Source organism: Heterodontus francisci, chromosome 5 (assembly GCF_036365525.1).
Source record: "Heterodontus francisci isolate sHetFra1 chromosome 5, sHetFra1.hap1, whole genome shotgun sequence".
In the NCBI taxonomy this organism is placed as follows: domain Eukaryota; kingdom Metazoa; phylum Chordata; class Chondrichthyes; order Heterodontiformes; family Heterodontidae; genus Heterodontus; species Heterodontus francisci.
Window position 1 is genome coordinate 6,884,706 of NC_090375.1, and position 21,680 is coordinate 6,906,385.

Consider the following 21,680-nt stretch of genomic DNA (forward strand, 5'->3'; position numbering starts at 1 on the left):
CTTAGATTACAGGACTATATAGATGGGCTGGTAAGATGGGCAGAGCAGTGGCAAATGGAATTTAATCCTGAGAAGTGTGAGGTGATGCATTTTGGGAGGACTAACAAGGCAAGGGAATATACAGTGGATGGTAGGACCCTAGGAAGTACAGAGGGTCAGAGGGACCTTGGTGTACTTGTCCATAGATCACTGAAGGCAGCAGCACAAGTAGATAAGGTGGTTAACTGGGGCATAGAATATAAGAGCAGGGAGGTTATGATGGAGCTGTATAAAATGCTAGTTCAGCCACAGCTGGAATACTGTGTACAGTTCTGGTCGCCACACTATAGGAAGAATGTAATTGCACTGGAGAGGGTGCAGAGGAGATTCACCAGGATATTGCCTGGGCTGGAGCATTTCAGCTATGAAGAGAGACTGGATAGGCTAGGGTTGTTTTCCTTAGAGCAGAGAAGGCTGAGGGTGGACCTGATTGAACTATACAAAATTATGAGGGGAATAGATAGGGTAGATAGGAAGAAACTTTTTCCCTTAGCGGAGGTATCAATAACCAGGAGGCTTAGTTTTAAGGTAAGGAGCAGGAGGTTTAGAGGGGATTTGAGGAAAAAAAATTTCACCTAGAGTGTGATTAGAATCTGGAACACACTGCCCGAAGGGGTGGTAGAGGCAGAAACCCTCACAACATTTAAGAAGTATTTAGATGAGCACTTGAAACGCCATAGCATACAAGGCTACGTGCCGAGTGCTGGAAAATGGGGTTAGAAACGTAGAAAATAGGAGCAGGAGTAAGCCATTCGGCCCTTCAAGTACCGCCATTCAATGTGATCATGGCTGATCGTTAAAACTCAGTACCCTGTTCCCGCTTTCTCCCCATATCGCTTGATCCCATTAGCCCTAAGAACGATATCTAACTCTTTCTGGAATATATTTAATGATTTGGCCTCAACTGCTTTCTGTGGTAGAGAATTCCACAGGTTCACCACTCTCTGGGTGAAGAAATCCCTCCTCATCTCAGTCCTAAATGGCTTACCCCTTATCCTTAGATTGTGACCCTTCGTCCTGGACTCCCCAGCCATCGGGAACATCCTTCCCGCATCTAGTCTGTCCAGTCCTGTTAGAATTTTGTAGGTTTCTATGAGATCCCCTCTCATTCTTCTGAACTCTAGCGAATATAATCCTAACCGACTCAATCTCTCCTCATACGTCAGTCCCATCATCCCAGGAATCAGTCTGGTAAACCTTCGCTGCACTCCCTCTACAGCAAAAACATCCTTCCTCAGATAAGGAGACCAAAACTGCACACAATACTCCAGATGTGGTCTCACCAAGGCCCTGTATAATTGCAGCAAGACATCCTTGCTCCTGTACTTGAATCCTCTCGCTATGAAGACCATTTGCCTTCTTAACTGCCTGCTGCACCTGCATGCTTACTTTCAGCGACTGGTGCACAAGGACACCCAGGTCTCGCTGCACCTCCCCCTTTCCCAATCTATCGCTTTTCAGATAATAATCTGCCTTCCTGTTTTTGCCACCAAAGTGGATAACCTCACATTTATCCACATTGTACTGCATCTGCCATGTATTTGCCCACTCACTCAAAATCACACTCTAGCCTCTCTGCATCCTTCTCACAGCTCACACTCCCACCCGGCTTTGTGTCATCTGCAAACCTGGATATATTACATTTAATTCCCTCTTCTATATCATTAATATATATTGTGAATAGCTGGGGTCCTAGCACTGATCCCTGTGGTACCCCACTAGTCACTGCCTGCCACTTGGAAAAAGACCCATTTATTCCTACTCTTTGTTTCCTGTCTGCCAACCAGTTCTCTATCCATATCAGTACTCTACCCCTAATCCCATGTGCTTTAATTTTGCACACTAATCTCTTATGTGGGACCTTATCGAAAGCCTTCTGAAAGTCCAAATACACCAATCCACTGGTTCTCCCTTATCTATTCGACTGGTTACATCCTCAAAAAATTCCAGTAGATTTGTCAAGTATAATTTCCCTTTCGTAAATCCATGTTGACTTTGTCCGATCCTGTCATTGTTTTCCAAGTGCTCTGCTATTACATCTTTTATAATGGACTCTAGCATTTTCCCCATGACTGATGTCAGGCTAACCGGTCTATAATTCCCTGTTTTCTCTCTGCTTCCTTTTTTAAATAGTGGGGTTACATTAGCTATCCTCCAATCCGTTGGAACTTTTCCAGAGTCTATAGAATTTTGAAAAATGACCAGCAATGTATCTACTATTTCTCGGGCCACTTCCTTAAGTACTCTGGGAGGCCACTTTCTTAAGTGCTCTGGGAGTAGATAGAATAGATAGGTGCTTGACGACCGGCATGGACATGATGGGCTGAAGGGCCTGTTTCTGTGCTGTGTGACTCTAGGAGAACCAGGCAGGCAGTGCAGGATTCCCCTGAGTGTATCTTGCTTGCTAATCGGTTTTCCATTTTGGATGCTGGTGAGGGAGATGGGGAGTGCAGCCAGAGCAAAGTCTGTGGCACCACAGGTGGATCAGCTGCACAGGAAGAGGAGTGGAAGAGCAATAGTGATTGGGGATTTGATAATCAGGGGATCAGAGAGGCATTTCTACGGCAGTAAATGTGACTCCAGGATGGTGCATTGCCTCACTGGTGCCAGGGTTAAGGATGTCACAGAGTGGCTGCAGGACATCCTTCTGGGGAGGGTGAACAGCCAGAGGTTGTGGTCCACATTGGTACCAATGACATAGGTAGGAAGGGGGATGAGGTTCTGAAAGCGGATTTTAGGGAGTTAGGAAGGAAATTAAAAAGCAGGCCCTCAAGAGCAGAAATCTCAGGATTACTCCCAGTGCTACATGCTAGTGAGTATAGGAGGATTGATCGATTGAACAGGTGACTGAAGGATTGGTGTCGGAAGGAGGGCATCAGATTTTTGAGGCATTGGGACTGGTTCTGGGGCAGGTGGGACCTGTACAAGATGGATGGGCTACACCTTAACAGGACTGGAACGAATATCCTGGCAGGGAGATTTGCTGGTGCTGTTGGGGATGGTTTAAACTAGCTTGTCAGGGGGATGGTAACCTGAGGAGTTGCTCAAATTGGAAGGAAGTAAAGCTGGTAATAGGAGGTAGAAAAGCAGCAAGCAACATTAGAAGACAGGTGAAACAAAGGCAATCATCAACTAGTCTTAGAATGCAGAATGTCAAGAAGACAAGGTTAAGGGCACTCTGCCTGATGCAGACAGCATTCACAACAAGCTAGATGATTTAAAGGCCCAAATAGAGGTAAATGGGTATGGTCTAATTGCCATTACAGAAATGTGGCTACAGGGTGACCCCAAGACTGGGAACTGAATATTCAAGAATATTCGACATTTAGGAAGGACAGGCAAAAAGGAAAAAGAAGTGGTATTCCACTGATAATGAGGGATGGGATCAGTACATTAATTTTTTTTATTCATTCATGGGATGAGGGCGTCACTGGCTATGCCAGCATTTATTGACCATCTCTAATTGCCCTTGAGAAGGTGGTGGTGAGCTGCCTTCTTGAACCGCTGCAGTCCATGTGAGGTAGGTACACCCACACTGGTGTTATGAAGGGAGTGCCAGGATTTTGACCCAGCGACAGTGAAGGAACGGCGATATAGTTCCAAGTCAGGATGGTGTGTGACTTGGACGGGAACTTGCAGGTGGTGATGTTCCCATGCATCTGCTGCTCTTGTCCTTCGAGGTGGTAGAGGTCGCGGGTTTGGAAAGTGCTGTCTAAGGAGCCTTGGTGCGTTGCTGCAGTGCATCTTGTAGATGATACACACTGCTGCCACTGTGCGTCGGTGGTGGAGGGAGTGAATGTTTGTCGATGGGGTGCCAATCAAGCGTGCTGCTTTGTTCTGGATGGTGTTGAGCTTCTTGACTGTTGTTGGAGCTGCACCCATCAGGCACGTGGAGAGTATTCCATCACACTCCTAGATGGTGGACAGGCTTTGGGGAGTCAGGAGGTGAGTTACTCGCGTCAGGATTCCGAGCCTCTGACCTGCTCTTGTAGCCACGGTATTTATATGACTACTCCAGTTCAGTTTCTGGTCAATGGCAGCCCCTAGGATGTTGATAGTGTGGGGTTCAGTGATGGTAATGCCATTGAATGTCAAGGGGAGATGGTTAGATTCTCTCTTGTTGGAGATGGTCATTGCCTGGAACTTGTGTGGTGCAAATGTTACTTGCCACTTATCAGCCCAAGCCTGGATATTGTCCAAGTCTTGCTGCATTTCTTCGCGGACTGCTTCAGTATTTGAGGAGTTGTGAATGGTGCTGAACATTGCGCAATCATCAGCGAACATCCCCACTTCTGACCTTATGATTGAAGGAAGGTCATTGATGAAGCAGCTGAAGATGGTTGGGTCCAGGACACTACCCTGAGGAACCCCTGCAGTGATGTCCTGGAGCTGAAATAATTGACCTCCAACAACCACAGCCATCTTCCTTTGCGCTAGGTATGACTCCAACCAGCAGAGGGTTTTCCCCCTGATTCCCATTGACTCCAGTTTTGCTAGGGCTCCTTGATGCCATACTCGATCAAATACTGCCTTGATGTCAAGGGCAGTCACTCTCACCTCACCTCTTGAGCTCAGCTCTTTTGTCCATGTTTGAACTAAGGCTGTAATGAGGTCAGGAGCTGAGTGGCCCTGTCGGAACCCAAACTGAGCGTCACTGAGCAGGTTATTGCTAAGCAAGTGCTGCTTGATGGCATTGTTGATGACACCTTCCATCACTTTAGAGTAGACTGATGGGGCAATAATTGGCCGGGTTGGACTTGTCCTGCTTTTTGTGTGCAGCACTTACCTGGACAATTTTCCACATTGCTGGGTAGATGCCACTGTTGTAGCTGTACTGGAACAGCTTGGCTAGGGGTGCGGCAGGTTCTGGAGCTCATGTCTTCAGTACTATTGCTGGAATATTGTCAGGACCCATAGCCTTTGCAGTATCCAGTGCCTTCAGTCGTTTCTTGATATCACGCGGAGTGAATCGAATTGGCTGAAGTCTGGCATCTGTAATGCTGGGGACTTCAGGAGGGGGCCGAGATGGATCATCAACTCGGCACCTCTGGCTGAAGATTGTTGCAAATGCTTCAGCCTTATCATTCGCACTGATAGGGAGGGAGGATCTCAGATTGGAAGAACAAAATGTGGGCTCTGTTTGGCTGGAGCTAAGAAACAGCAAGGGGCATCAAACATTGGTAGGAATTGTTTATAGGCCACTGAACAATAGTGGTATAATGGGGCATGGTATTAATCAGGAGATTAGAGAAGCATGTAGCATGGGTAATACAGTAATCATGGGTGACTTCAATCTGCACATTGACTGGGTAAACCTCATGAGCACTAATACTGTGGAGGACAAGTTTCTGGAGTGTGTTAGGCATGGTTTTCTAGAGCAGTATGTTGAGGAACCAACTAGAGAACAGGCTATTTTAGATCTAGTATTATGTAATGCAAAAGGGTTAATTAATACTGGGTGGTACAGTGGCACAGTGGTTAGCACCGCAGCCTCACAGCTCCAGTGACCCGGGTTCGATTCTGGGTACTGCCTGTGCGGAGTTTGCAAGTTCTCCCTGTGACTGCGTGGGTTTCCGCCGGGTGCTCTGGTTTCCTCCCACAGCCAAAGACTTGCAGGTTGATAGGTAAATTGGCCATTGTAAATTGCCCCTAGTGTAGGTAGGTGGTAGGGGAATTGAGGGAAGTTGGGGATGTGGTAGGAATATGGGATTAATGTAGGATTAGTATAAATGGGTGGTTGATGGTCAGCACAGACTCGACGGGCTGAAGGGCCTGTTTCAGTGCTGTATCTCTAAGTAAATAAATAAATGTTGTAGAAGAACATTTAGGGATGAGTGACCATAATATGATAAAACTTTACATTATGTTTGAAAGTGAGAGTTCAATCTGAAGTGTGTCAAATTTGAACAAAGGACATTTTTGTGAAGGTATGAGGGGCAAATTGGCTGAGGTGATTGAGAAAGTACATTAAAAGGTGCATAGACAATAGTCTTTAAAGAAATATTACATAGTTTCCACCAACTATACATTCCTTCAAGGCACAAAAACCCCAAAATTAAAGTTCCTGCAGACTGGAAGGTAGCAAATGTCACCCCACTATTGAAGAAGGGAGGGAGAGAGAAAACAGGGAATTACAGACCTGTTAGCTTTTCATCAGTAGTAAGGAAAATGCTAGAATCTATTCTAAAGGATGTGATAAATGGACACTTGGATAATAATATAGAAACATAGAAAATAGGAGTAGGCCCTTCGAGCCTGCTCTGCCATTCATTATGATCATGGCTGATCGTCCAACTCAGTAACCTGTACCCGCTTTCGCCCCATATCTTTTGATCCCTTTAGACCCAAAAGCTCCTAACTCCTTCTTGAAAGCATACAATGTTTTGGCTTTGTTTTTGGTAATGATCTGATTGGGCATAGTCAACATGGATTTATGAATGGGAAATCATGTTTGACGGAACTGTTGGAGTTTTTTGAGGATGTTACTAACAGAATTGATAAAGGGGAGTTGGTGGACGTTGTGCATATGGATTTTCAGAAGGTTTTTGATAAAGTCCCCCACAGGAGGTTGGTTAGCAAAATTAAAAAGCACATAGGATAGGAGGTAATATACTGGCATGGATTAAGGATTGGTTAACAGGCAGAAAGCAGAGAGTAGGAATAAATGGGTCATTCTCACATTGGCAGGTTGTGTCTAGTGGGGTACTGCAAGGATCAGTGCTTGGGCCCCAGCCATACACAATACATATCAATGATTTGGATGTGGGGACCAAATGTAATATGTGCAAGTTTGCGGATGATACAAAACTAGGTGGCAATGTGTGTTGTGAGGAAGATGCAAAGCAGCATCAAGGGGATTTGGACAGACTTGGTGAGTGGGCAAGAACGTGGCAGATGGAATATAATGTGGAAAAATGTGAGGTTATCCATTTTGGTAGGAGGAATAGATGTGCAGAATATTTCTTGAATGGTGAGAGATTAGAAAGTGTAGATGTACAAAGGAACCTGGGTGTCCTCATCAATAAGTCACTGAAAGCTAACATGCAGGTGCAGCAAGCAATTAAGAAGGCTAATGGTATGTTAGCCTTTATCGCAAGAGGATTTGAGTACAGGAGTAGTGAAGTCTTGCTTCAATTATACAGAACCTTGGTTAGACCGCACCTGGAGTACTGTGTGCAGTTTTGGTCCCCTTCCCTTAGGAAGGATATTATTGCCATAGAGGGAGTGCAACGAAGGTTCACTGGACTTGTTCCCGGGATGGCAGGACTGTCCTATTAAGAGAGATTGGGGAAACTGGGCCTGTATTCTGTAGAGTTTCGAAGAATGAGAGGTGATCTCATTGAAACCTACAAAATACTTAAAGGGATAGGCAGGGTAGATGCAGCTAAGATGTTTCCCCTGATTGGGGAGTCTAGAACCAGGGGATACAATTTCAAAATAAGGGGAAAGACACTTAGGACAGAGATGAGGAGAATTTTTTTTACTCAGAGGGTTGTGTATCTTGGAATTCTCTACCCCGGAGGGCTGTGGAAGCTCAGTCATTGAGTATGTTTAAAGTAGAGATTGATAGATTTCTAAATACCCATGTGTGGGAAAAAGGCATTGAAGTGGATGATCAGCCATGATCGTACTGACTCGATGGGCTGAATGGCCTACACCTTCTCCTATGTTCCTATGTCCACATCTCAAATGCATTCAGCTTATCAACAGTCTTTTTATTTATTGTCCATATCTCCGAGGCATATAACGTAGATGACAAAATGTAGCATCTCAGCATTCTTTTCCTAAGATTCAGGGTCTGTTTCTTTGATGTTATAATGTCCTTTATTCTGACAAAGCTGGTCTTGGCTATCTCAATTCTCCTTTGGATCTCACAGTCAAATCTCTCATCATCTGTGATAACCTCCAGCACTTGTCCATTTACTTCAATTTTCACTTCCAGTATTAGGACCCTGCTTATCACCATTGTCTTGGTTTTCTTCACATTCATTCTTAATCCATATTCCACACTCCTTGCATTCACTTTGTTCACAATTTCCTGTAGTGTCTCTTCTGACTCTGCAGTCAGTGCAGTGTCATCTGCGTATCTCAAGTTGTTAATGTTCAACCCACCAATACTGCAACTTGATCGGTACAGAACAGGTAGATACAGAGTAAAGCTCCCTCTACGCTGTCCCATCAAACACTCCCAGGACAGGTATAGCACGGGGTGAGATACAGATTAAAGCACCCTCTACACTGTCCCCATCAAACACTCCCAGGACAGGTACAGCATGAGGTTAGATACAGAGTAAAGCTCCCTCTACACTGTCCCCATCAAACACTCACTGGACAGGTACAGCACGGGGTTAGATACAGAGTAAAGCTCCCTCTACACTCTTACTCTTCTTCTTAGGCAGTCCCTTGGGGTCAAGGATGACTTGTTTCCACTCCAGTTCAATGGGTTCTGAGATGGCTGATCAGTCCAATGCGTGATCTGCAGACTCTGCCACATGAGGGGCAGGTGGTGCTTGAAAGGTCAGGTAGACGAGTATTTTGGAGGCTTGTGTGCTCCCTCCAACACCTTTACTTCGCCTCCACATGTTCCCGATGAAGTCTGTCAAGGTGTACGATGACTTCCCGAATGAGCTTTCTCCATCTAGGACGGTCACGAGCCAGGGACTCCCACGAGTCAACCGGAATGTTTGGTCTCTTCAGGGATGCTTTGAGGACAGTGTTTCTGTTGTCCTTCTAGGAGTCTCCTGCCACAACCAAGTCCTTTGGAAGTCTGATGTTAGGCATGTGAACGACATGTCCTGCCCAGCAGAGCTGGTTTTGGGTGATTCATGCCCCGATTGTGGGCAGGTTGGCTTGGGAGAGGACACTGCTGTTGGACCGCCTTTCTTGACACCGGATTTGGAGGATCTTGTGGAGGCACCTCAAGTGGTACTTCTCCAGTGCTTTGAGGTGCTGAAGTCTCTGAAGCATATGGGAGCACAGGAATCACTGCTGCCTAGTAAATCCTGATCTTAGTCTCGGATTTGAGACCCTGATCCTCAAATACTCTGTTCTTCAGTTGGCTGAAGGCTGAGTTGGCACAGGAGACGATGATGAACCCTTGCTGTCTATGTCTGCCTTTGATGGGAGGATGCTCCCAAGATATGGAAGATGGTCCACATTTTCCGGGATCTTGCTATTGATTTTGATTGATGCAGGGAGGCTGTTTTGCCGTGGGAGCTGGTTGGAAGAGGACCTTTGTTTTCTGAGTGTTTAGTGAAAGACTCTTTTTCTCATATGCTTCAGAGAAGGAGTCGACAATGATCTGAAGCACCATTTCAGAGTGAGTGTACATGCAAGCATCATCTGCATACTGAAGCTCTACAACCGAGGTTTGGGTAATTTTGGTTTTGGATTGAAGGCCACGTAGGTTGAACAATTTCCTGTCTGTTCTGTAGATTATCTCCATGCCTGCGGGTAGTTTGCTCAAGGTGAGGTGTAGCATTGCAGCAAGGAAAATGGGACCACAGAGATCTCCACATCACCCATGCTGTGACAGGTACCAAGGACTGCTGGACCAACCACTGCCTCATCTGATCTATCATCTCCATCAGCCTAACCCCCAAGTAGTGGAAGCAACAAAAGTAATACAGCAAGAAAATTAATATTGAAGGCCTCAAAGATCCCGCTAAAGTGGGCCTTCTCAGTCAATGCCTTACCGTCAACCTCCAACCTCCAGGAGCCAGTGTGTGCCATTACTGCCTGGTCGACCCAAAAGACCACCATAACAAACACCTGCAAAGAGGCCCCAGGCTTCTCCACCAGGAAGCATCGTGACTGGTTTGATGAGAACGACCAAGAAATACAGGACCTAATCGAGCGTAAGCACAAAGCCTTCACAAACTGGAAACTTCACCACACATCCAAGGTAAAGCAGCTCTTGAAGGCAGCAGTACAGCATAAAACCTGGCACTGTTCCCATTAACTAATGATACAAGGACTAGGGGACACAGATTGTAAGTTTTGGGCAAAAGATGCAGGCAGAATATGAGGAAGCACTTTTTTACGCACTGAGTGGTAATGACCTGGAACTTGCTGCCCACAAGGGTGGTGGAAGCGGAGACGGTCAATGACTTCAAGAGGAAGTTGGATGACCACCTGAGAGAAATAGACTTGCAGGGCTACAGAGATCGAGATGGGGAGTGGGACTGACTGCATAGCTCCATGGAGAGCCAGCATGGACTCAGTGGGCCGAATGGCCTCCTTCTGTGCCGTAAATGACTGTGACTTTCTGACATTAAAAATGAATGGTGGATAGAAAGAGCACAAAACATCCAGCAATTTGAAGAACCCACGACATGTGCAGTTTCCTCAGTGGTATCAAGGCGATCTACGCCCCAAGTTCTGAGGGGCCCACCCCACTGGGAGCCCCACTGGAGGAGAACTCATCAAGGACAGAGCAGCAGTCACTGTTCGCTGGAGGGAACATTTTGAAGAATTCTTCAACAGAGACCCCATATTTGACTTCAATGTCCTCAACTCCATCCCTCAACACCCCGTCCGGCTCACTCCCAGTGCTACCTCAATCCAGAGAAAGGTCGAAAAAGCCATTCAACAGCTCAGTATAAACCAGGCCTCTGGAGCAGATGGAATTCCTGCTGAAATCCTGGAACATGGCAGAGATACACTCCTGGCATGACAGTACAACCTTATATCCCTCATCTGGGCTGAGGCGTGCTTGCCAGGGGACTTCAAGGATGCTGTGATCCAGACTGTATTCAAGAAGGGAAACAAGGCCGATTGTAGTGAATACAGAGGAAACTCCCTGCTGTCTGCCACAGGGAGGATCATTGCAAGGATCCTCCGCAATTGCCTCCTTGCAGTGGCTGAAGAACTCCTTCTAGAATCACAGTGTGGCTTTCGCCTAACAAGAGGCCCCAAGAGAGATGATCATCGCTGCACTGCAAATCCAAGAAAAATGCAGGGAACAATTAAACCGCTCTACATGGTCTTTTTTCAACCTCACAAAAGCCAGACTCTGTCAACAACGAAGGCTTCTGGGAGCATCCTGCTCAAATTTGGCTGCCGTCAGACGTTTGTCACCATCCTCTGGCTATTCCACGATGACATGCAAGCCGTGATCCTTACCAACGGAACCACCACAGGCCCTGTCTCAGTCAAGACTGTGTTATCACACCAACCCTCTTCCCTCTACACTGTCCCCATCAAACACTCCCAGGACAGGTACAGCACGGGGTTAGATACAGAGTAAAGCTCCCTCTACACTGTCCCCATCAAACACTCCCAGGACAGGTACAGCACGGGGTTAGATACAGAGTAAAGCTCCCTCTACACTGTCCCCATCAAACACTCCCAGGACAGATACAGCACGGGGTTAGATACAGAGTAAAGCTCCCTCTACATTATCTCATCAAACACTCCCAGTGCAGGTACAGCATGGGGTTAGATACAGAGTAAAGCTCCCTCTACACTGTCCCCATCAAACACTCCCAGGACAGATACAGCACGGGGTTAGATACAGAGTAAAGCTCCCTCTACATTATCTCATCAAACACTCCCAGTGCAGGTACAGCATGGGGTTAGATACAGAGTAAAGCTCCCTCTGCACTGTCCCCATCAAACACTTTAATACAGGAATAAAAACAGAAAGTGCTGGAAATACTCAGCAGGTCTGACAGCATGTGTGGAGAGAGAAGCAGAGTTAACGTTTCAGGTCTGTAACCTTTCATCACTTTAGTACAGGTACAGCACGGGTTCGATACAGAGTAAAGCTCCCTCTACACTATCCCATCAAACACTTCCAGGACAGGTACAGTACGGGGGGGTTAGATACAGAATAAAGCTTCCTCTACACTGTCCCCATCAAACACTCCCAGGACAGGTACAGTACGGGGGGTTAGATACAGAGTTAAAAGAAAACGGGGTTAGATACAGAGTAAAGCTCCCTCGACACTGTCCCATCAAACACTCCCAGGACAGGGACAGTGTGCCCCAACCTCAGAAGATCCGCCCTGACTCTCCCCTTCCCCTACAGTGATATTTTTCATTTTCTGAGCCAGCCGTTTCATACCCTGTTTCAGTCAGAATGCCACTTTGTGCCACATTAGTGGCAGTTTTTTTATAACTCATTTCAGAGCTGTAGGTATCATGGGAAAGCTGGTATATATTGGCAATCTCTGCCCTTGTGGATATGATGGGTCTGTTTCTTTAACCGCGGCATATCTGTTCTTGAGGAATAAATTTTGACCAGGGCATTGAGGAGATCACCCCTGCTCTTCTTCATAATACTTGAAAGCAATCTTACCTGAGAGGGCAAGTGGGTTCTCAGTCCTGCACTGGAGTGTCAGCCTGGATTATGGGATCAAGTCTCTGGAGTGGGACTCAACCCCCACACCTGCTGACTCAGAGGTGAGAGTGCTCCCCACTGAACCACGGCTGACACTGACTGGGCCCTTTTGTTAAAGAAATCAAACTGTTTCTCTTTCTGCCCTTAGCTACCCAACCAGACCTGGTCACGTGGTGCTACACAACTTCAACCTCACCCTGCCAGCCTCTAAGATGGTGGCTATTGTGGGACAATCCGGGACAGGTGAGGACAGTTTGATGGGTCTCTGCTAGCGATATATTTGGGAATGTGTGGGTCAGTGTAGCACAGTTTGATGGGTCTGTGATAACGATCCATGCGGGACAGTGTGGGACAGGTGAAGAGGAAGAGTTATATGAAGATATGAAAAGGTCAGACAGGAAAAGACCAGCTGTTCAATGTATCAAGCAGGGTGGATAAAGGGGAACCAGTAGATGTAGTATATTTGGATTTCCAAAAGGGATTCGATAAGGTGCCACATAAAAGGTTACTACACAGGATGAGAGCGCATGATGTTGGGGGAGATATATTAGTATGGATAAAGATGTATGATTAGATAAGATAGTGGGGCTTTAATGCTGCCTTCTAAGGTAGGATCAGACTTGGCAGAAAATCTGCGAATCGACTTTATTGAGATAAAGGTAAGGACAAGTTTGTTAAGTTTTCAGATAAACCATAGTCACAAATTCAGGCAGTGATTAACAGTCTAACACAGATACTACCCGTATTAGAGACTGGACGGCAGAGCACGCAACTCTTTCTCTTGCAGCTTTTGGTCTTCAAGTTTTTGTTCGGTGTGTCTCTCTCTCTTGTTGTTATTTGAAAATTCTCTGCCATACAGGGAAAAGTCAAGGCTTTTTTCATATTGGCTGCTTTCCAATGAATCCTCCCTTCCCCCAATCATCTTTAGCTTTGTGTTCAAAGGATCTTTCTGAACTAATCAAAGATCATTCTTTGGCTGTTCACAGAATAATACAGTGCAGAAGAGGCCCTTCGGCCCATCGAGTCTGCACCGATGCATTGAGGACACCTGACCTGTCTACCTAATCCCATTTGCCAGCACTTGGCTCATAGCCTTGAATGTTATGACCTGCCAAGTGCTCATCCAGGTACTTTTTAAAGGATGTGAGGCAACCCGCCTCTACCACCCTCCCAGGCAGGGCATTCCAGACCGTCACCAGCCTCTGGGTAAAACAGTTCTTCCTCAAATCCCCCTTAAACCTCCTGCCCCTCACCTTAAACTTGTGTCCCCTCGTAACTGACTCTTCAACTAAGGGGAACAGCTGCTCCCTATCCACCCTGTCCATGCCCCTCATAATCTTGTACACCTCGATCAGGTCACCCCTCAGCCTTCTCTGCTCCAGCGAAAACAACCCAAGCCTATCCAACCTCTCTTCATAGCTTAAATGTTCCATCCCAGGCAACATCCTGGTGAATCGCCTCTGCACCCCCTCCAGTGCAATCACATCCTTCCTATAATGTGGCGACCAGAATTGCACACAGTATTCCAGCTGTGGCCTTACCAAAGTTCTATACAACTCCAACATGACCTCCCTGCTTTTTGTAATCTATGCCTCGATTGATAAAGGCAAGTGTCCCATATGCCTTTTTCACCACCCTATTAACCTGCCCTTCTGCCTTCAGAGATCTATGGACAAACACGCCAAGGTCCCCTTGTTCCTCGGAACTTCCCAGTGTCAGGCCACTCATTGAATACTTCCGTGTCACATTACTCCTTCCAAAGTGTATCACCTCACACTTTTCAGCGTTAAATTCCATCTGCCACTTTTCTGCCCCTTTGACCATCCCGTCTATGTCTTCCTGTAACCTAAGACACTCAACCTCACTGTTAACCACTCGGCCAATCTTTGTGTCATCCGCGAACTTACTGATCCTACCCTCCACATAGTCATCTCTGTCGTCTATATAAATGACAAACAATAGGGGACCCAGCAGAGATCCCTGTGGTACGCCACTGGACACTGGCTTCCAGTCACTAAAACAGCCGTCTGTCATCACTCTCCTGTCTCCTACAGCTAAGCCAATTTTGAATCCGCCTTATCAAGTTACCTTGTATCCAATGTGCATTTGCTTTCTTGATAAGTCTCCCATGTGAGACCTTGTCAAAGGCTTTGCTGAAATCCATGTAAACTACATCAACTGCTGTTGCTAACCTTTCAGTTGGTAATACCCCTTTTTATTGACTATTATCTTCCATGCTTTTACATTCCGAGGTTCCTCATCTCATTACGAGACAAATCTACATTAAGTTACAGAAGCTGTTTTTACTGTCTGCTCTCAAGGTCTCACTGTTTTACTGCAAGTATGCAGTTTAAAACTTGACATAATCTCCCAGAATCCCTCTACTATGACATCTTGGCTATACTGTGCCCTATTTCCTAAGTTTTCCTGCTTTGCATACTACAAAGAAGGGTTCTAATAAAGCTAAATGTTAGTTTATAATAAGAAATTAGTTGTTAGTTTATAATAGCTAGATTTTAATAATTGGCACTCGGGTTCGTAACTTTTTAGTGGCCTAATAATCTTACAGAGGACTGGCTAACTAACAGGCAACAGAGAGTCGGGATAAATGGGTCCTTTTCAGGATGGCAAACTGTAACTAGTGGGGTTTCACAGGAATCAGTGCTGGAGCCTCAACTATTTACGATCTTAATGACTTGGATGAAGGGACTAGGTGTATTGCAGCCAAATTTGCTGATAATAAGAAGATAGGTAGGAAAGCAACTTGTTAGGGGGATACAAAGTGTCTGCAAAGGGATATAGAGAGTTTGAGTGAGTGGGCAAAAATTTGGCAGATGGAGTATAATGTGGGAAAATGTTTGGTTATCCACTTTGGCAGGAAGAATAGAAAAGCAGTATATTATTTACATGGAGAATGACTGCAGGATGCTGCGGTACAGAGGGATCTGGATGTTCTTTACATGAATCACAAAAAGTTAGCATGCAGATACAGCAAGTAATTAGGAAGGCAAATGGAATGTTGGCCTTAATTGCAAGAGGGATGGAGTATAAAAGTATGGAAGGCTTGCTACAACTGCACAGAGCATTGGTGAGAACAACCCTAGAGTACAGTGTACAATTTTGGTCACCTTATTTAAGGAGGCATATACTTACATTGGAAGCAGTTCAGAGAACGTTCACTAGGCTGATTCCTGGGATGAGGGGTTTGTCTTTTGGGGGAATCTAGAACTGGGGGCACAGTTTCAAATTAAGGGGTCTCCTATTTAAGACAGAGATGAGGAGGAATTTCTTCTCTGAGGGTTGTTAGTGTTTGGAATTCTCTACCCCAGAGAGCAGTAGAGGCTGGGTCATTGAATATATTCAAGCCTGCGTTCGACAGATTTTTGATCTACAAGGGAGTCAAGGGTTATCGGGGGGACAGGCAGGAAAGTGGAATTAAGGCCACAATCAGACCAGTCTTGATCTTATTGAATGGAGGAGCAGGTTCAAGGGCCGAATGGCCTACTCCTGTTCCTATTTCTTATATTCTTATGTTCTTATCCAGCCTGTCCTGTATTGTAGTGATCCTTTACGCATCATGATTCAGATACTGCAGTCCACCAGCAGCCATGTTATCTTCTGGAAGAGGTGAAGAAACAGATATAAAGTAATCTAGGCCAACAAAATCTGGGAAAGTTCCTCTCCAACCCTCCTAGATGATTGAACCGAGAGTAAGAGATCAGATTGTCCAAGTCCTGTGTTACTTGGTAGGCTGCTGTGCCTGAGATAGGAATGGGTGCACCTGTCCTTTGAATGAAAACATCAGTCAGTTCATGTGGAGGAGGATAGGAGATCTGCTGTTAAACTGTTTACTAACATAAAATTTAAATGATTTGAAGGCAAGTCGACAGTGGCATCTCTGCTGGAAAGGTTTTACGACCCAGTCAATGGAGTTATCACCTTAGATGGATATGACATCAGGACTTTGGATCCAAATTGGCTGCGTAGTCATGTTATTGGATACATTAGCCAGGTTAGCGCCTCTCCCCTCTCTCTCCATTGCCCTCCTCCTCTCCTCTACCCCTTCCTTTTCCTCCCCCACCCTTCCCCTAACTCCTCTCCTCCCTGTCCCCTCCTCTTTCCTCACCTTTGCCCATACCCTCAACCTCACCTCCTCCCTTCCCCCTGTAATTCTCTCTTCTCCCCACCTGACTCCTTATGAGGTTGTTAATTATTCCCCCCCACCCCAGGGTGGGGTTGTTGTTAATGATTCCCCCCACCCCAGGGTGGGGCTGTTGAGAGTGTTCCACCCCGGGGTGGGGCTGTTGTTAATGTTTCACCCTGGGGTGGGGCTGTTTTTAATTATTCCCCACACCCCGGGGTGGGGCTGTTGTTTGTGTTTCACCCCGGGGTGGGGCTGTTGTTAATGTTTCACCCTGGGGTGGGGCTGTTGTTAATTATTCCCCGCACCCCGGGGTGGGGCTGTTGTTAATGATTCCCCGCACCCTGGGGTGGGGCTGTTGTTTGTGTTTCACCCCGGGGTGGGGCTGTTGTTTGTGTTTCACCCCGGGGTGGGGCTGTTGTTAATTATTCCCCGCACCCTGGGGTGGGGCTGTTGTTAATGATTCCCCGCACCCCGGGGTGGGGCTGTTGTTTGTGTTTCACCCCGGGGTGGGGCTGTTGTTAATGTTTCACCCTGGGGTGGGGCTGTTGTTAATGATTCCCCGCACCCCGGGGTGGGGTTGTTTGTGTTTCACCCCGTGGTGGGGCTGTTGTTAATGATTCCCCGCACCCCGGGGTGGGGCTGTTGTTAATGATTCCCCGCACCCCGGGGTGGGGCTGTTGTTTGTGTTTCACCCCGGGGTGGGGCTGTTGTTAATGTTTCACCCTGGGGTGGGGCTGTTGTTAATGATTCCCCGCACCCTGGGGTGGGGCTGTTGTTAACGAATCCCCCCCCGGGGTGAGGCTGTTGTTAATAATTCTCCGCACCCCAGGGTGAGGCTGTTGTTAATGATTCCCCCCACCCCGGGGTGGGGCTGTTGTTAATGATTCCCCCCACCCAGGGGTGGGGCTGTTGTTAATGATTCCCCCCATCCCGGGGTGGGGCTGTTGTTAATGATTTCCCCCCCCGGGGTGAGGCTGTTGTTAATGATTCCCCCCACCCCGGGCTGGGGCTGTTGTTAATGATTCCCCGCACCCCGGGCTGGGGCTGTTGTTAATGATTCCCCCCACCCCGGGGTGGGGCTGTTGTTAATGATTCCCCGCACCCCGGGGTGGGGCTGTTGTTTGTGTTTCACCCCGGGGTGGGGCTGTTGCTTGTGTTTCACCCCGGGGTGGGGCTGTTGTTAATTATTTCCCGCACCCTGGGGTGGGGCTGTTGTTAATTATTCCCCGCACCCCGGGGTGGGGCTGTTGTTTGTGTTTCACCCCAGGGTGGGGCTGTTGTTAATGATTCCCCCCCCCCGGGGTGGGCTGTTGTTAATGAATCCCCCGGGGTGGGGCTGTTGTTAATGATTTCCCCCGGGGTGGGGCTGTTGTTAATGATTTCCCCCGGGGTGGGGCTGTTGTTAATGATTCCCCCCACCCCGGGGTGAGGCTGTTGTTAATGATTTCCCCCGGGCTGGGGCTGTTGTTAATGATTCCCCCCACCCCGGGGTGAGGCTGTTGTTAATGATTTCCCCCGGGGTGAGGCTGTTGTTAATGATTTCCCCCGGGGTGGGGCTGTTGTTAATGAATCCCCCGGGGTGAGGCTGTTGTTAATGATTTCCCCCGGGGTGGGGCTGTTGTTAATGATTTCCCCCGGGGTGGGGCTGTTGTTAATGATTCCCCCCACCCCGGGGTGAGGCTGTTGTTAATGATTTCCCCCGGGGTGGGGCTGTTGTTAATGATTTCCCCCAGGGTGGGGCTGTTGTTAATGATTCCCCCCACCCCGGGGTGAGGCTGTTGTTGATGAATCCCCCGGGGTGAGGCTGTTGTTAATGATTTCCCCCGGGGTGGGGCTGTTGTTAATGATTTCCCCCGGGGTGGGGCTGTTGTTAATGAATCCCCCGGGGTGAGGCTGTTGTTAATGATTTCCCCCGGGGTGGGGCTGTTGTTAATGATTTCCCCCGGGGTGGGGCTGTTGTTAATGAATCCCCCGGGGTGGGGCTGTTGTTAATGATTTCCCCCAGGGTGGGGCTGTTGTTAATGAATCCCCCGGGGTGAGGCTGTTGTTAATGATTTCCCCCGGGGTGGGGCTGTTGTTAATGATTTCCCCCGGGGTGGGGCTGTTGTTAATGAATCCCCCGGGGTGAGGCTGTTGTTAATGATTTCCCCCGGGGTGGGGCTGTTGTTAATGATTCCCCCCACCCCGGGGTGAGGCTGTTGTTAATGATTTCCCCCGGGGTGGGGCTGTTGTTAATGATTTCCCCCGGGGTGAGGCTGTTGTTAATGATTTCCCCCGGGGTGGGGCTGTTGTTAATGATTTTCCCCGGGGTGGGCTGTTGTTAATGAATCCCCCGGGGTGAGGCTGTTGTTAATGATTTCCCCCGGGGTGGGGCTGTTGTTAATGATTCCCCCCACCCCAGGGTGAGGCTGTTGTTAATGATTGCCCCCACCCCAGGGTGAGGCTGTTGTTAATGATTGCCCCCACCCCGGGGTGAGGCTGTTGTTAATGATTACCCCCCACCCCAGGGTGGGGCTGTTGTTAATGATTCCCCCCACCCCGGGGTGAGGCTGTTGTTAATGATTCCCCCCACCCCAGGGTGAGGCTGTTGTTAATGATTCCCCCCGCCCCGGGGTGAGGCTGTTGTTAATGATTCCCCCCACCCCAGGGTGAGGCTGTTGTTAATGATTCCCCCCACCCCAGGGTGAGGCTGTTGTTAATGATTCCCCCCGCCCCGGGGTGAGGCTGTTGTTAATGATTCCCCCCACCCCAGGGTGAGGCTGTTGTTAGTGTTTCCCCCCGGGGTGGGGCTGTTGTTAATGATTCCCCCCACCCCGGGGTGAGGCTGTTGTTAGTGTTTCCCCCCGGGGTGGGGCTGTTGTTAATGATTCCCCCCACCCCGGGGTGAGGCTGTTGTTAGTGTTTCCCCCCGGGGTGGGGCTGTTGTTAATGATTCCCCCCACCCCGGGGTGAGGCTGTTGTTAGTGTTTCCCCCCGGGGTGGGGCTGTTGTTAATGATTCCCCCCACCCAGGGGTGGGGCTGTTGTTAATGATTCCCTCCCCACCCCGGGGTGAGGCTGTTGTTAATGATTACCCCCCACCCCAGGGTGGGGCTGTTGTTAATGATTCCCCCCACCCCGGGGTGAGGCTGTTGTTAATGATTCCCCCCACCCCGGGGTGAGGCTGTTGTTAATGATTCCCCCCACCCCAGGGTGAGGCTGTTGTTAATGATTCCCCCCGCCCCGGGGTGAGGCTGTTGTTAGTGTTTCCCCCCGGGGTGGGGCTGTTGTTAATGATTCCCCCCACCCCGGGGTGAGGCTGTTGTTAGTGTTTCCCCCCGGGGTGGGGCTGTTGTTAATGATTCCCCCCACCCCGGGGTGAGGCTGTTGTTAGTGTTTCCCCCCGGGGTGGGGCTGTTGTTAATGATTCCCCCCACCCCGGGGTGAGGCTGTTGTTAGTGTTTCCCCCCGGGGTGGGGCTGTTGTTAATGATTCCCCCCACCCCGGGGTGAGGCTGTTGTTAGTGTTTCCCCCCGGGGTGGGGCTGTTGTTAATGATTCCCCCCACCCCGGGGTGAGGCTGTTGTTAGTGTTTCCCCCCGGGGTGGGGCTGTTGTTAATGATTCCCCCCACCCCGGGGTGAGGCTGTTGTTAGTGTTTCCCCCCGGGGTGGGGCTGTTGTTAATGATTCCCCCCACCCAGGGGTGGGGCTGTTGTTAATGATTCCCTCCCCACCCCGGGGTGATGCTGTTGTTAATGATTCCCCCCACCCCGGGGTGAGGCTGTTGTTAATGATTCCCCCCACCCAGGGGTGGGGCTGTTGTTAATGATTCCCCCCACCCCGGGCTGGGGCTGTTGTTAATGATTCCCCCCACCCCGGGGTGAGGCTGTTGTTAATGATTCCCCCCACCCCGGGGTGATGCTGTTGTTAATGATTCCCCCCACCCCGGGCTGGGGCTGTTGTTAATGTATCCCCCCACCCCGGGCTGGGGCTGTTGTTAATGATTCCCCCCACCCCGGGGTGAGGCTGTTGTTAATGATTCCCCCCACCCCGGGCTGGGGCTGTTGTTAATGATTCCCCCCACCCCGGGCTGGGGCTGTTGTTAATGATTCCCCCCACCCCGGGGTGAGGCTGTTGTTAATGATTCCCCCCACCCCAGGGTGAGGCTGTTGTTAGTGTTTCCCCCCACCCCGGGCTGGGGCTGTTGTTAATGATTCCCCCCACCCCGGGGTGATGCTGTTGTTAATGATTCCCCCCACCCCAGGGTGGGGCTGTTGTTAATGATTCCCCCCACCCCGGGCTGGGGCTGTTGTTAATGATTCCCCCCACCCCGGGGTGAGGCTGTTGTTAATGATTCCCCCCACCCCAGGGTGAGGCTGTTGTTAGTGTTTCCCCCCGGGGTGGGGCTGTTGTTAATGATTCCCCCCACCCCGGGCTGGGGCTGTTGTTAATGATTCCCCCCACCCCGGGGTGAGGCTGTTGTTAGTGTTTCCCCCCGGGGTGGGGCTGTTGTTAGTGTTTCCCCCCACCCCGGGGTGAGGCTGTTGTTAATGATTCCCCCCACCCCGGGGTGAGGCTGTTGTTAATGATTCCCCCCACCCCAGGGTGAGGCTGTTGTTAGTGTTTCCCCCCACCCCGGGCTGGGGCTGTTGTTAATGAATCCCCCCACCCTGTGGTGGGGCTGTTGTTAATGATTTCCCCCCACCCCGGGGTGAGGCTGTTGTTAATGATTCCCCCCACCCCGGGCTGGGGCTGTTGTTAATGATTCCCCCCACCCCAGGGTGAGGCTGTTGTTAATGATTCCCCCCACCCCGGGGTGAGGCTGTTGTTAATGATTCCCCCCACCCCAGGGTGAGGCTGTTGTTAGTGTTTCCCCCCGGGGTGGGGCTGTTGTTAATGAATCCCCCCCCCCAGGGTGAGGCTGTTGTTAGTGTTTCCCCCCGGGGTGGGGCTGTTGTTAATGATTCCCCCCACCCCAGGGTGAGGCTGTTGTTAGTGTTTCCCCCCACCCCGGGGTGAGGCTGTTGTTAATGATTCCCCCCACCCCGGGGTGAGGCTGTTGTTAATGATTCCCCCCACCCCAGGGTGAGGCTGTTGTTAGTGTTTCCCCCCACCCCGGGGTGAGGCTGTTGTTAATGATTCCCCCCACCCCGGGGTGAGGCTGTTGTTAATGATT

At 49.1% G+C, this 21,680-nt stretch overlaps 1 protein-coding gene across 3 annotated transcripts in view; it reads left to right on the forward strand.

Moving 5' to 3' along the window:
- abcb8 (ATP-binding cassette, sub-family B (MDR/TAP), member 8) overlaps positions 1–21,680 on the forward strand; it is a 143,318-nt gene that overhangs the window by 111,548 nt on the left and 10,090 nt on the right. For all 3 annotated transcript variants that reach the window (XM_068031058.1, XM_068031059.1, XM_068031060.1), the window contains 2 exons: positions 12,531–12,625; positions 16,261–16,394. In XM_068031058.1, coding sequence (XP_067887159.1) covers positions 12,531–12,625; positions 16,261–16,394 — 229 coding nt within the window. The remainder of the gene's footprint in view (positions 1–12,530; positions 12,626–16,260; positions 16,395–21,680) is intronic.